Here is a 14,958-nt window from a genome sequence, read left to right on the forward strand (position 1 = left end):
CTGAGCCCACAGCCTCCATCCGTGAGGAGAAATGCTGCCCACTGAGGACCGCGTCCCAGCCCACAGCCTGCATCCGTGAGGAGGGATGCTGCCCACTGAGGACCGCGTCTGAGCCCACAGCCCACATCCGTGAGGAGAAATGCTGCCCACTGAGGACCGCGTCTGAGCCCACAGCCCGCATCCATGAGGAGGGATGCTGCCCACTGAGGACCGCGTCCGAGCCCACAGCCCACATCCGTGAGGAGAAATGCTGCCCACTGAGGACCGCGTCTGAGCCCACAGCCCGCATCCATGAGGAGGGATGCTGCCCACTGAGGACCGCGTCCGAGCCCACAGCCTGCATCCGTGAGGAGGGATGCTGCCCACTGAGGACCGCGTCCCAGCCCACAGCCTGCATCCGTGAGGAGGGATGCTGCTCACTGAGGACCGCGTCCGAGCCCACAGCCCACATCCGTGAGGAGAAATGCTGCCCACTGAGGACCGCGTCTGAGCCCACAGCCCGCATCCATGAGGAGGGATGCTGCCCACTGAGGACCGCGTCCGAGCCCACAGCCTGCATCCGTGAGGAGGGATGCTGCCCACTGAGGACCGCGTCCGAGCCCACAGCCCGCATCCGTGAGGAGGGATGCTGCCCACTGAGGACCGCGTCCGAGCCCACAGCCTGCATCCGTGAGGAGGGATGCTGCTCACCAGGGACCGCATCCAAGGACTGGGGAGCACTTGGGCAGGGCAGGAAAGCCCTCTTCTCTCCCCAGAGCTGCACACAAGAGGAGGCAGTAGGAAGGTGCACACTGATTTGGAGAGAGGAGGGGAGAGGACATGACTTGCTTTCTTCTTGGGAGATAGAGTTTGGAGGGGGAGCAGAGCACAAGTGGCCTGAGATATAAGGAGGGGTTTAACAGACCATCCTGGAGCAGCTGGACCACACAAAGTCCAGGGCCAGCCAGGGTGGTGAAGGCAGGAACGCCGAGCCCTCCGCCTGCCTCCGACTCCGGCGGGCCAGAACGGGAGCGCAGCATCCCGGCTACCGGAGAGCAGCACCTGCCATGGGAAGCGCTACTGAACAACGCTGCGACGCCCAGAAAAGTCAAGTGCAAAGCTGGAAACCACTGCTTAAACAAACAACAACAACGCTCAGCTGTCTGAACAGCGTCCAGCTCCATAGCAGGAAAACTCGAGAGCTCTGGCAAACGAGGGGAAAGTCTGATTTGTCATCTAACATTTCCCCGCAGAAACGCTTTTTGTCCTACAGAGCTGAAATCCGTAACAGCCACGTGGTCTCCAATGGGTGCCCATTAAAATAAACGAGCTTGCTTTCCCAGCTCACGTTCTTTGTAGCTCAGTGTTTTTCCATACCTCTTGCTTTTCCCTCCCTCTGGCTTAGCACTCACTAAACAGAAGCGCATTTACTCTTTCCAGAAGAAAAGCATCTTGATTTGCCTGTTGCCCCCCAACAGTATTTCCTGCCCACACGACTTTTGCAAGCAGCGGTTGCTCCCAGGCAGCCCGGGTTCAGCCCACGACCCCCCGCTCGCCCCAGCCCCATGGCATGCACGGCGGGCGAGCCCAGCGCTGGCCGCAGGCAGTTCAAGTCCTCCCTCAGGTGCAATTTCTGGATGCCCGGGAGATGACAGCTATGCCAGTGGTTTCAGACTCTTCCTGGGAGAGACACCCCTAAACAGTTTGGCGGGTATGGGCCCAAAGAGCCTCCTGCGTAAAGCGAAGCAATACGGCCTTGCGACACGAGCACTGGGAGGATAAAGTCCTTATTTCTCCCACAGCAAGGAACCCGGTTAGAAGGGACTTGAGCCCACCTCGGTTTGCACCTTCTCTGAGCAATGCCAGGGCCTAGGAAAACACGGGGGGAAGCAGCTGTGACCCCAGAGCCTGCAAAACACTCAGAATCGGCTGTCACAGAGTTTAAGACCCAAAAGGCCTTTGCAAGTTGTTGCACTACCACTAATCAGTGGCTAAAACCAACACAAACGCCAACAGTTAGCTAACAGCCGAAAATCGCAGTAGGCTCTGATTTTTCAGCTGAATTCATCCTGGATTCTTCTGTCTTTTCCTGACACTTGGCAAAAGTATGTGCAGCTGCTCTAAAAAGGAGGAGAGAAATATATCAGAAACCTATCAGGAATCCAGCTATGCTGACCATACCACCTTCTTGCAGCTTGCTCCCAGCTTTCCAGGACTGCTGAGTCTTTCAGGACATCTGGGTGAAAGGTGGGAGATACAGCTGTATCCTTCTCCTTCTCTCTTCTCCCTTTGTAAAGTCCTTAATTTTTTAAATTCTTATTATTTTTCTTTTGGTTTCATATATGCCTTGGAAATCCACAAGCTGGAATGCCATCATGAACAGGTGATACCCAGAGCACCCTATAAATATCTCGTTCTTTTCAAATATCATGTTCTTTTCTGTTCTCTGATTTTGAGCACTGGTACCTGAAATCCATCCAAGTCTAGAATTAGCTCATGCCTTTATAATAAAAAGCCTGGAAAGTTTGGAAACAAGAAACAAATGAGATATGAAACGCTCCTGACTTGACCTGAGCTGCTTGTCTGCATCATCCCCTCCTGAAGCAGCTCCCACTCATCCACTTCCACACACAAAGGCCACAATCTGCGGCACATTGCGTTAGTGCCCAACAAACTGGCACGCAATTAACTACAGAATGGAAGTCACCATCTCCTCTCCTTTCTGAACGTGTTTTAAAAGCCAGTGCAAAGGAAATAACGCTAGAACTGGGAGGGGTTTATTCTCCACTCTTACTTCTACACCAGTAAAGTTCACCCAGGGTTGCAGGCAAAAATCCCAGAGCAATATTGTTACATCTCACGGCAGGAGAGCATCATTCTCAATTTAAAGATTTGGTAATAAAGTGATGAAGCTAACCACTGGGTTGTCATCCCACTGAATCTGAGAGGTATGCAGTGTCCCTATAAAAAGTCAGTCCTTCAGTGCTGGAAGCCTTTGCTGGAGCTGGAATTATGACCAGAGGATGTCTGTGCTTCAAGTTGTGGTGCAAGAAAGTGAACTTACACACACATATGTCGTTGCATATATAAAGTGCAACTCTCCTCAATTCATTCTGACCACAGAGTGGTTTCTCATCTCAAAAAAAAAGAGACTTGATTGAATGTGCTCAAAAAAGTCAGCTGGTAAATAAGACAATATGCATTTTCATCCTGGGAAATACAACCAGATTTCCCTCCCTCCCCATCTCCAAAGCGTTCCCAAATGCTAGTCCCAGCGGAGCCAACTGATGCAGAAGTACCACTGCAAATTGCACCTTGGAAACGAAGCGGGAGAGGCGTGAACCGGCCTGAAGAATCCCCTCTGGCCAGGGACCCACCTAGGACGTTCCAGTTCACGGAGGGCGAGCAATTAGCGGCAGCGTGGAAACAGCACACGCCGATGGGAAACCACCCAGGGACAACACGCAGCCAGTGCCAGGACGCCCGGGACAGCACAGTTACGCAGTCACTTTCCAGGGCAGGGCTGGGCTTTAAGTTATCAAATCTGGTACAGAGGCAATTTATCTTACCTTATCCCCTCTTTTTCCCAAGTTACACCCTACGGAAAACCGATCCCTGTTAGGTCATACATATTTCCCGTTTAACGGCCAGCCACCCTTTATTCACCTAGGACCCAGTTCGGAAGATGTTTCTGGCTCTCTGGATGCAATGAAGTACTCTAGACAGCAGCTGGTCATGAGCTCAGCCAAACAAACACTGCATTACAGCACGAGGGGAGGCTCTGGTTAAAAAAACAGCTTTACCCCAGAGGGATTTTGTAAAAATTCACGCTTAGAGCAAGATTTGTTATTGAACTCATTACATAGATTCAAAAGTCTGCCCGACACCTGGTACCATGCCACCGGCACGGCAAAGCAGCGGAATAGCTGGACCAGGTGCCTACAAACCCCCTGTTAAACTAGGCTCAGAACACAAGCCAGCACAGCATAAAGCAAAGCACTGCCTTTTTTACACCTCTCCCCTCTCTGCATTCATGTTCTTCAACAGTAAAACAGGGGCCATTAGAAGGGTAAAATTTCCCAAAAGAAAGCCAGGTTCAGGTGCGCTCACATGACTGCAACGTGGGTCAGTGCACCTCACCCCTCCGCAGGGACACGGCCACCCCTTGCACGGCCCTAACCCGATGCAGGACACGGCCACCCCTTGCACGGCCCTAACCCGATGCAGAGCTGGAGATACAGAGCTGGCAGGGCTTTGCGCCAGCCCCACTTCACGCTGCACATGTTCGCTGCACGTCCTGCACAAACGTGTTGGGTCAAGGGGCACAGCACAGCCTTGAAAAGATCTTTAAGAAACGCCTGGAAAGTACCTTGAAGTCCTGGGATGACACCAGTGGAGAAAAGCAACATAATCCCCCTAACACACACACACACACACACACACACACACACACACACACACACACACACACGAGACCAGTGGTTTCCACTTGCTTTTTCATTTATAGGTACATGCTTGCGCTAGGCCAACACACCATGAAATGCAAGATGTTCTTACAGTGTGGTTAAAAAAAGGGGAAATCAGAGGGATAAAGTGACTTCAGAGACAGCTATTCAAGTGGAAGTTTAGAAATACAAAAAAGCTTGCACGTGCACAAAGTTCCCATCTCTGCAAGAGTACAAAGGATTTATTCTGGTATTACCCAAGGACCACATTAAAGGCGGCTGCGGGGAGACGTGAAAAGCAGGGAATGCAGAAGGAAAGGAAGAGGAAAGCTTTGTCAGACCACCAACACCAAGGGGAATCATGCAAAAAACTTTCTTCCAAACATATTTCTGGGAACATGTAATGCTGGCACTAGGCCAAGAGCCAGAGTTTATTAAGGGAAAGTTTTCAGATGCCCGATGAAGTCAGCGTAACAGCCACCATGGTTACAAACAGGCCACTGCGATGGGAAGCTCGTGTCTGTTCTGGAGAGGAGCCAGGTAAAAGGAGGCTGACTGCCCCTGGGTGGCAAGGGCCAGCGGCAGGGGACTCGCGGGGGGACTCTACCAACCAGGAAAGTCCACGGCGCCGGTGCGGACAAGAACCAGAGAAGGCAGCAATCCCCAAAGATGATTCAGGGGATCCTCAGCTACCGCAGGGTCCCAGCTGCCTTGCCCACCCCTGATATAAGACTAGTTATAAACCGATGAGCATCCCCCAGTCTGAAAGGAACCATCTTGCTGCTAAAATGCTGTTCTTCAAGATAAGAAATTCCTGCTGCGAAAGGCGAGACAGCAGAGAGGATGCTGTCAGCAGCGACCTTTGAAGCCTGCCTCCAGCTCCCTGGAAGCCAACTAGAACAATCAAAAGTGTGTCAAAAACCTCCTGTAAGCTGCACAAATGTCAGCACTCAGCTGGTTAAGTAACCCACTGCCCCTAAGGCAGCAACGGCTGACGCACAGAGAAACAACCCCCCGCAAGACCTCTCTCACTGACCCACTTTTAGGATTGCTATGACCTTGAGCGTTTCTTGCCATATTTACATTTTCAGGAGATACCGTGATCTCCTGATCATCAGAGCAGGCTGCTTCTGGCACTGCCAGCAGTGACAGCTCACGCACTCCCTGTGCACCAGCGTGCACAGCCAACACCTCACGTCAGCCCTCGTCTCCTCTGTCTAGGTCACCGCCTCGGTAAGGGTACTGTTTCGGTTGCTCTCAGTGCCCCGTCCCTGAAGATGGGTCAGGACAGCCGAGGTGGCTCTGCAGTTTCCACAATAAAACCGTAGGAGCTGAAACCCATCCCCACCTGCATATCTGCAAATAGGAGCTAACAAAAGTGCAGCTGAAGGCTTTGAGGAGCGTGGACTAATCCGGATAAGGTCATTACAGCAACAGACTCTAGAAAGACTTTACACAGTTAGCTTGAAAACAGGCTTTTCACCTGGCATTTTTCGGAAAAGCCACTGAGAAAACCTGCACAGGACCTCAGCAGCCATCGGGGCAGAGTTTTACCAGAGTCCTAAGAGCTGTTCAGCTACCGTGCAGAAAACGGTTTGATGCCCACACAGAAGGAAGAGAGCCTTCCACAGGACAAGCACTATTAACAGAAGCATCACTGCTACCAAAAAGGGTGAACACAGTCTCCAACCCCTTACCTTGCTATCCAGCTTCTTCATTGTCACCAGGTCCAAGGACTTGAGCGAGTGTCCCGTTGGAGTGATGAAGTACAGGCAGACATGAATCCTTGTGTCGTGATAGTTGAAGAGAGAACGACGGATTTTCAGCTCTTCTTGTAAATAGTTTTCAAACTGCGTATCAATGTACTCAACTATCGGCCTGTAACTAAAAATATGCCATTAGCAACCCAAATACCGGAACTCAGGATTAAACAGTTTGAAGGTTAAATGAATTCTCCTAGACATATCATGAGATCACTTAAAAAAATAGTTACAACAGGCATAAACAATTTAGCCTTCCAAAAGGAAGTGTGGCCTTTACACATCGACCTTATAATCCAAAGGTTGCTGGACTTTCCCGAGACTGTACTGCAAGGCCTAACGACAGGGGAGCTGAAGCATGGGAAGATGACTATTGCCAGAGATCAGACTTTGCCCAGACCTCAGGGCTGAGCCATCTGGCTGCAGCAATGCAAAATGACCAAGGAGAGAACTGTGGAGTCCTAGAAAGCCTCTACCTGGGGCCTGAACAAGATGTCTGTGTAATTAAATGAGACAGCTCCAGAGAAACCAACCACTGGCAGAACAGACGATTCCCAACCCTGCACTGAGGACAGCTGGTTAACTGCTTGTGGTCCTGGAAGACATCATTCTCTGCTCAAAAGGCCTCCTGCGACCTCCCCATCTCTCTTCAGCTCCTCACCCAACTCCTCCTACGCGCAGTCCCCGGCACCAGGGCCGCCCCGCGGGGACACCACGTTCACAGAAACACAGACTCCTCCTCTGCAGCACTGCCAGCAGAGCTGCGGAAAGTTCACGCCTAAGCACCAGAGGCCAGCCCAGAAACGCCGAGCAGATGGCACGTGACCTGCCTTTCGTCTTTATTTATCTGGTCTCCGAATCCAACCGCATCCACGATCGTGAGTTTCAGGTGAACGTTGCTCTCCTGCAGGTCGTAGGTCCGCGGCCGCAAGCGAACTGCGCTCTCGTAATGACTGGCTTCCTCCGTCTCGAACGTGGTGTTGAAGAGGGTGTTCATTAGTGTGGATTTCCCAATGCCAGTCTCACCTAGGAAGGAGGAGTCATCAGTACATGTCACAGGTACTTCAAAGAGCATTAATTACAGAGCAAAACTAAATTATATTGTGAAAGGTTATCACAAATCCCCTACAGACAGACAGATATCATCATCATAAAGGCAACAGTATTCTTGAAGGTCTCCCATGCTTAATGCAAAGCTAACACAGAGCACTTTGGTGTATGATCCTCACCGGGTAGGTGAGGCCAGAGTAAAACACTATTTTCCTGTCCGCTGACCCTGACCTTGCTTGGGATCCTGCACCAGAGAAGCTGGGGAGAGCAACAATTTAGTGGAGTCTTTTGAGTCTTCAGATGAGAAGAAGTAAAACTCAGCTGCTCCTACTGACAAGGACTATTTGGCTCAGTTGTCGGCTATCCCAGAGCGATAGCTCCAGCTGATACTGCAGATCAGTGCAAAGTGGCAGATGATCAGGGTACTTTGGAGGGGGCAGGACATTCGTCCAGCAAGATTTCTTCACACTCTTTTCTGTGTGTATTTTCACAGGTTTCTTTACCACTTTCGCTCTTCGCTTCACCTTGCCAAAGCCTCTGGGAACTTGTCTTTTTGGAGAGAGGAGTCCCAGCGTGAAGTGGGAATCTGGGTGCCTCTTTCACTGCGTGCAGAGGAATGGGCAGGCAGCTCCGAGCCTGCCAGGACCCCTTGCATCAGACGGAAAACATCCCTTCCCAGCTGGGAAGATGCTGGATGAAGGTTTCACAATCCCACTGGGCAGCTGAACTTTGGTCTGCCTGGAAGCCTCAAAGCAGCTTGTCCCTCCTCTACAGTCCTATTCCTGCAGTCCCACATGTGCCATAAATAAGTGTCAAAGGGGTAAAGCCTCCCGTCCTGCCGCGACCCTCTGCCCCTCGGCCCGCACAGCGGCTACGCCAAGCCAGCTCTGCAACGCTCCTACGCTGCCCTCCGTAAAGCACGGCTCTGCCCCAGCAGCGGGGCCGAGGCCGTCTCCACCGCCCGCTTGCTCTCCTGCCACGGGGAAATAGGGGCCCTATCAAAGGGTGCAGTTTGGAGAAAACGTGGGTCAGGGCACCAGGGAAAGAAAACGTGGGGCATGGTCAAACAAAAAGACGTAGCTGCGTGTGCACACAAAACTTAGCCCACAGCCCAACGAGCCCCAGGCAGAAAGGAAGCCCTTTACGGTGGGCGGCCTGATAAGAAGAAACACACACCAACGAGCACCAGGTAGAAGTTTTCTTCCTTTCAAGCTCAAAGCAAGCTCCAACACGAGGCACTTGGGGAGCCACCGAGATCTGCTCCGCATACACAGCGTCCAAGGCAGCCCCGTTGCACAGACACACGTCCGAGGCGGCAGGAGCTGGGAAATCCCGTCTCTGTGCCGTTAAGGCCATCGGGAACCTGCGCAGCAAGCAGAACCAGCCGGACGGCAGGGGACGAGCAGCAAACCCGTCCTTCACATCAGCCATCCAAACCACCTCAGTGAGACAAAGGCTGTCTGACAAAGAGCAAGAGGTGCTGCTGGGTTTCGAAGGCTTCCAGCTGCACAGGGAGATCTCGCAACCCAGCCCAGAGACGGTGGTGTTTACAACCCAGCTGGTTTCACCTCACGATGCTCTTGATTTCTGGAGTTTCTCTTAGGTATTTCTGCTTCATTCCTTTCTTCATCCCTGTTGTCCCATGACTCTTCATGACACACAAACCAAGGGGAGACAAGAACATTGTCTAGGGGAAAAAAACTTTCCTGGAGCACTGAAGCAGGACCCTTCCAAAGCATCTTCATCTTTCCGGTGGTAAGAAAAATTTCTGCCAAGTTGAACCTCTAAGATAGGCAGGGGCAGAAAACGTGGAGCCAAATGGGGACAGCAGAGCCAACCTTGGTGTATACCCCCGAGAACTGGTAGAGGTGAGATTAGGAAAAGTTTCCTGTCTATAGGCCCCCTGTTCCTATGCCACTGAAGGACACCTGGGAGGCATCACCAGCCAAGTTCTCTCCCAGAATATTTGGCTTACGGGCTGTCTGAGAGCCAGAAAGGCTTTGAACTGCTACTCCTGGTAAGTAAATGAGACTCTGATATTTTCCAGATCGGCCTACAAGGGGCCCCATTTAAACGTCTTCTTCATTAAACACAGCCCTATTGGCCAAGGGAGCGAAGACGAACAAAATACAGGAAAATGGCCTTCTCCTCCCTGCATATTCCCTGCAGACAGCCACTACTTCCACTCAGCTGCCCATGGCCCCCTCGGCGGGCTCCCGGGAGCTCGGACAGCCTCCGAGGAGTGCTACAACAGATGCAAAGATCGGAAAACAGGAAGATGAGCAAGTTTCTATTTGAGCGCGCTGCCATGCCAGCTAGCAAGCGTTTGTTTTTTTCCCCCATCTTCAAGCACAGCAGATTCTGCTCTTCATCAGAAAATAAATACCACATGGTGCTCAGAACAGGGCAGAGGCACACACTGTGTCCTGCCAGCTGTGCTTAAGTACCGTGCAAGAAAATAAAAACAGCCTGGTGATCTACGTTTGTCTAAAAGGCAAGTCGTATGGAGAACTTACTACTGATATGAGCCACATTCTCCTGTTCAGTTTTGGGCACAGTTGGGAGCAGGAACAGGCAGACAGTGGTACAAATTTTTTTTTTCTCCTGTTGTCCAAAAAAAATGCAGTAACATCTTCCAGTGTTTCACACATTGTATGGCCAGATGAAAGTGCATGACCATCTGGGGTCCCGTTCTGGTGTCCCCACGAATGGCACCAGTTAGAGACATATTGTCTTCTGCTGCAATTACCCTGCTCCTGAAGAAGCCCTTAAGTGCTGGAGGTTAAACTTTGATTTTACACCTGGTTTTACTTGTGGTTTGGATACGCAAAACCAACTTATGTACAAGCACCTAAAATTATCAGGATTTCACCATGCAATCTATAGAAAGCCATATTCTGTCCGGGCAGAATGAGTGCCAGCTAGGGAACCGCTATATCTGGAAGTATTTCTACTAGTCTAGCAGGTTACAATACTTACAACCTCAGAGGAAAAACAAGAATCAGCCAAAGTAAAAATAATGCATGTCCCATCACTGCAAGGAATTAGTTTCTAGCACTCTAGCTAGCATCACCTGCTAAATCATGCGAATACCAAAATTTAAAGAAGAGGATATAGTGCAATTATTTTAAAGTCTTCCTCTTGCACCTTCTGACAATCCTCAAGATAAATACTTTACAATCAATGCAAACAGGAACCCTCCCACGCACACTCTTTCCTAGCACAGAGATGGTCTTATTTCAAGCTCATTGACCCACCTGTCCCCAAATTCCTGGGGAAGCACCAACCAAGCACAGCTCAGGTACTAACCACTTATCTATAACCTTAGGGTAGAGGCTTATGTTCAGAAATGATCGAGTTACTACTTGCACCAGTCAGCTAACACGTGGCCACCGACTGCACCTACTCAGACGCTGTAATCACCGAGAAGCAGCTCACATCAGCTACCTCCACTCGCAAAGGGAAATATTTAACTTGCCACATATGCTCTTCCCTTAGCCCTTCCTATCGCAAAGCTGTTATGGCCAAGGAGATGAGCAACACCGCACCGAGCTACGGCAGCTCTCCTGGTGTGACCCACGAGGCTCAGTCACTTGGTTTCCTCATCCTTCATCAGGGCCGGGAGCTGAGACGATTCAACCTCCCTGCCTCTCTTTGCATTTCCCTGCCTGCACTGGTAGCTCAGCTCATTGCAGAGCTGCACAGTCCCGCACACACTGCCCTCCCTCTCCCTCACTTCAAGCAGAAAGCTGCTATATTAGAAGCTTTACCAAAACTCTCCCTAATTTTGGGCAATGAGCGTCCAATAGTCAAGTCACACCCCAGAAATACCAAAGCCCAGAGATCTCAAGTTCACCAAAATCAATGGGCATTTTTGAAGGGTCAGGTATTTCTGATTCGCTTAATGTCCCCGTCGAGGCCTGCGTCACAGCAGGACACCCCACAGACCCTCGTCCCAGCTCAGTGTCACCGGTCCGGCCCACGTCTCTTTGCAGAGTGCTGCGCTCACCCACGCAGAGGATGTTGAAGCTGAAGCCTTGCGTGACGGACTTGCTGACCAGCTGGTCGGGGAGACTGTCGAACCCCACATGGCCCCCCAGGGCGAGGTTCCTCTTCTCTTCGTTCTGGTAAAGACAGCACATCAGTACAGCAGTTAGCGCAGGGAGGCACGAGAGGAACCCCCGAGTCCAAGGAACAACCACCCTCCCCTGCAAGGTGCTGCAAAGCCCAGCACCACCCGTGGCACTCGTCTTCCGAGACGCCGCAGCTCAAACGCTTTGGCAGCCACCGGCAACAGAAAAGAGAAAAATGCTGATCTTAATGGGAAATTATCTCAGAGCCAGAACCAAGCTATCAGGCTACAAAGGAAAGAAAATATTAGCATGAGCTCCAACTTCAGGCAGCTGGGAGAGATTAACAAAGGAAACCACCACCGTGTGTTTTATCACTCGTTTCTCCTCCTCCTCCTCTTTTACTTTATTTTCTTAAATCCTCCAGCACTGAATTCAGCCAGACAGAATCTGCATTTTCCTCCCAGTACTTGATCTTTTTTCCCTCGCTGCTTCCAGGGGTGCCGGCTGCGCGGAGAGCCAAAGGGACCCTCCGGCTTCGCCATCTGCGACCACGGTGGTTTCCACCGTGCCTCTGCTGTCCCTGCTCCTGCCTCCCCACGCGCTTCCCCCTTCCTGCTGCCTCCTCCCTCCCTCCCGCGCAGGAGGATGGAGCTGATCACCTGCGCTGGAAGCTTCCCTGAAAAATTAAGGCGATAAACATCCAAGGGACAACGGGCAGAGCCTGAGAGGGGCTGACGTGCAAGGAAGGACCGGTCTGTGCAGCTGGAGCGGGTCTGCCCTCAACCTCACCCTCCAGCGATGGCCTTCAGAAAAACCAAAAACACCCCCCAAAAACTCAAAACGAACGAAAAATTCATCGGCTCCCACAGAAGGGAAAGGCCAAACTCTCACAGAGGGGGAAGGGGGAGCGCAAACGCACAGCCCACGGATGCGGGGCCCCCAGGGACGCTGCTGGGCTGCCCTCGTGGTGCACACGCAGGAGCTCCTGCACCGGGCGCACGGGCTGCCCACGGGCACCTTCTCCAACAGCTCATCGGATTTGGCCACCTCTCTGCACAGCCGAACAACGCGGTCCGAACCGAGGGACGAGAGCACCGCGCTCACAAACCGCCTCCGATGCACCTTTAGCCTTCCCGGGAGGAGCAGACGCGTGACCAGAGCGGGATTCATTCACCCCGCGGCTTCTTTGGTGAATGAGTCCGTGCTCCTTAACCACCAGCACGCAGGGAAGAGGGGGACGGAGAAAGCATCTACCTTCCCTGTCCATCCCCCACGGTTTAGCCCTACCAGCCAGTACTAAGAACGTGGGACTACAGAAGCACAGCCGGAGAAGAGACTTAGCTGGCTGCTGAGCTTAAAATTAATTCCCAAGAGGGAAATTAATATCCCATGAGGAAAATAAAAGAAGTAAAGGGATACGCTTTGCACATCTCTTTACACCTGCAACAAGACCCTAAACAAAGCACGAGCGTGTTCAGCTGCATCTCGAGTCCAAGCTTCCTTTAATTCTGCCTTTGGACGAACAAGCAAATATTCTCAGTTTTGTAAAATAAACTATTTCAATCACAAGAACAACCTGTAAATAGCTGAGGCGGCTACTACGCACGAAATGCAGCTTTTTCGGCTGTCCTGATTAGCGTTTGTCACCCACTTTCCGATGGAATGAGGCCAGCGTCCTCCCACGGGACCCCCCGCACAGCAGCGCGATCGAATCGCAACCGGGCTCCCGCGATCAATTTTGTTTCATTCCGTCAGGATCGATCCTTCTCGTTAACTAAGCGGAAATAGCCATCATTTAAAGCTTTCCTGCGGGATACACTGAGTCAATTAAGGTTTCGCTGAGGCCGAGAGTTTACGCAGACACCAAATGGCTTAAGAAGGGCTTCAAAAACACAGTAGCCGTAAAAGCGCGACTTTGAGACTGGGAGGATCGTCAGGAGGAGCAGGAGGCTCCCGGGCCATTGCCTGGCTCAGACGCGGCGTTAGAGGAGCTCAGGTGAGGCTCCTCGAGGCCTCAGCCCCATCTGCTCATCTCCAACCCCTCCGTCCCCTCTCCTTCCCCTCCAAGCCACGTTGCAGCGCTCCGAATAGCGGCTACCGTCACTGCAATGCAGCGACAGCAAAGCAGATCGTTCCCACAGAAAGTCGCTAGGCTCGATAGTCGCACTTTGGGTTTTTTTTTTTTTTTTAGTTATTTTAAATAATAAACACAAAAACAAGCAAACAAAACCACCAAACACAAGTCTGCAGTGACATTTTGGAAAGGAAATAAATAAAGGCTGCCTATGGCTGTGATTAGCAGGAGAGTGCCCCGAGGCTTGGAGGATGTTTCTAGGCAACGGGCAGCACCGCTGTTCGGGATTTTAAAATAGGCTCCAGCTAGGCTAGGCTAAATTGAAAACTCAGTCATGCTCCGGCAGGAGAAAACCCCAATGCATTTGCACAGGGCTTTATTTTCTCTTCCCTTTTCAGCGTTTAGCTGCTGCTCATTATGGGACAAGAATACATTCACTCAAAACTGCACGTCGTCTCTCCAAACCGCTAAGCCAGACTTCAGCGAAGTATTTTTGTCAGTGACCTTGAAAGGCACAGCTTCCTTTTATTTTTGTAAGCAGTGATAATAATCTGGTTCACGTCCAAGACGCTGCTGATACCAAAGCAGAAAGCCGCTTGCTCTGCTTACAGCGCGTTCGGCTGTCACTCAGCGACCAAAGGAACTCGCTATTGTTGCTGCTAGGACAAAGGCGACAACTACTGTAAAGTACAAAGAGCAGGGAAAAATGTTATTTTAGTCCCCCCACACCAATGCACTGAATTTGCAAGCTTGAAAGCCATGAGCATGCAATCGATGCGCCCCGTTGCTGCAACGCGAGGACCTGCTCTGGGGAGGAAACGGCGCCCGGCCCAAGCGCTGACCACTGCGACCAGCTCCTGCAACCGCCTTCCGTGTCCCGCCCCAACACGAGCAACCCTCTTCCAACGAGCTCCTGCTCTTCCAGGCTAGCTCGAGGACAGCTTGACGTGGTTCACCTGGTAATAAAGACAACCATGTCATATTAAAAGTGACCTTAAAAATCATCGATTGTCCACTGAGGGCTCCAAAGCCACCAGGGCCTTCAGCAAAAGCCAGCCAGCCATGCTGAAGAGCTCAGCACAAATAACCAGAAGATAAATGCTACAGCAAATGAGGGCAGCAGTGAGGCAGCAACAAGGTTTTTGCAAAAGCCAAGCAGGACTTCTCCCGCGTTTGCACTCAGAGCCCCAAGCAGCCCCTCCTCGGGCGTCAGCAGCATCCCGCGAAGGGTGACCACCACGACGGTCCTCCGAGCTCGCTCTCTGAAGATCATCTACGCCTGGAGCTACTCTGCAGGGCTTGAACCAGAGATACAAGGGGATAATTTGTAATAAAAATCTATAAAGTGGTGGAAACTCATCGGGAGTTGAAGAGCGGAGTTCATTAACAAACCCAAAGGCAGTTGAGCATTTCGAGCCTGCTGCAGACGTGCCGAGCCCATCCCGGCACCGCGCGCGAAGGCGCCCGGGGCCACGGCCGCAGCGAGCAGGCAGCGGCCTCCAAAGGAAATCGATTGCAGCTCTGCTCTGGCGGTCGCGTCACGGGACCCCTCGAAAGGGCACCGACGCTTGCTGGCA

General features: G+C 51.8%; 1 protein-coding gene across 7 annotated transcripts in view; it reads right to left on the reverse strand.

Moving 5' to 3' along the window:
• Nucleotides 1-14,958, reverse strand: part of SEPTIN8 (septin 8) — a 41,418-nt gene that overhangs the window by 16,883 nt on the left and 9,577 nt on the right. For 5 of the 7 annotated variants that reach the window (XM_026118161.2, XM_026118160.2, XM_026118163.2 and 2 more), the window contains exons 2-4: nt 11,244-11,358; nt 7,015-7,210; nt 6,122-6,308 (exon numbers count right to left, since the gene is read on the reverse strand). In XM_026118161.2, the coding sequence (XP_025973946.1) occupies nt 6,122-6,308; nt 7,015-7,210; nt 11,244-11,358 (498 nt within the window). The remainder of the gene's footprint in view (nt 1-6,121; nt 6,309-7,014; nt 7,211-11,243; nt 11,359-14,958) is intronic. The other 2 variants (XM_026118162.2, XM_064521169.1) reach the window with 2 other exon arrangements.

Source organism: Dromaius novaehollandiae, chromosome 15 (genome assembly GCF_036370855.1).
Source record: "Dromaius novaehollandiae isolate bDroNov1 chromosome 15, bDroNov1.hap1, whole genome shotgun sequence".
In the NCBI taxonomy this organism is placed as follows: domain Eukaryota; kingdom Metazoa; phylum Chordata; class Aves; order Casuariiformes; family Dromaiidae; genus Dromaius; species Dromaius novaehollandiae.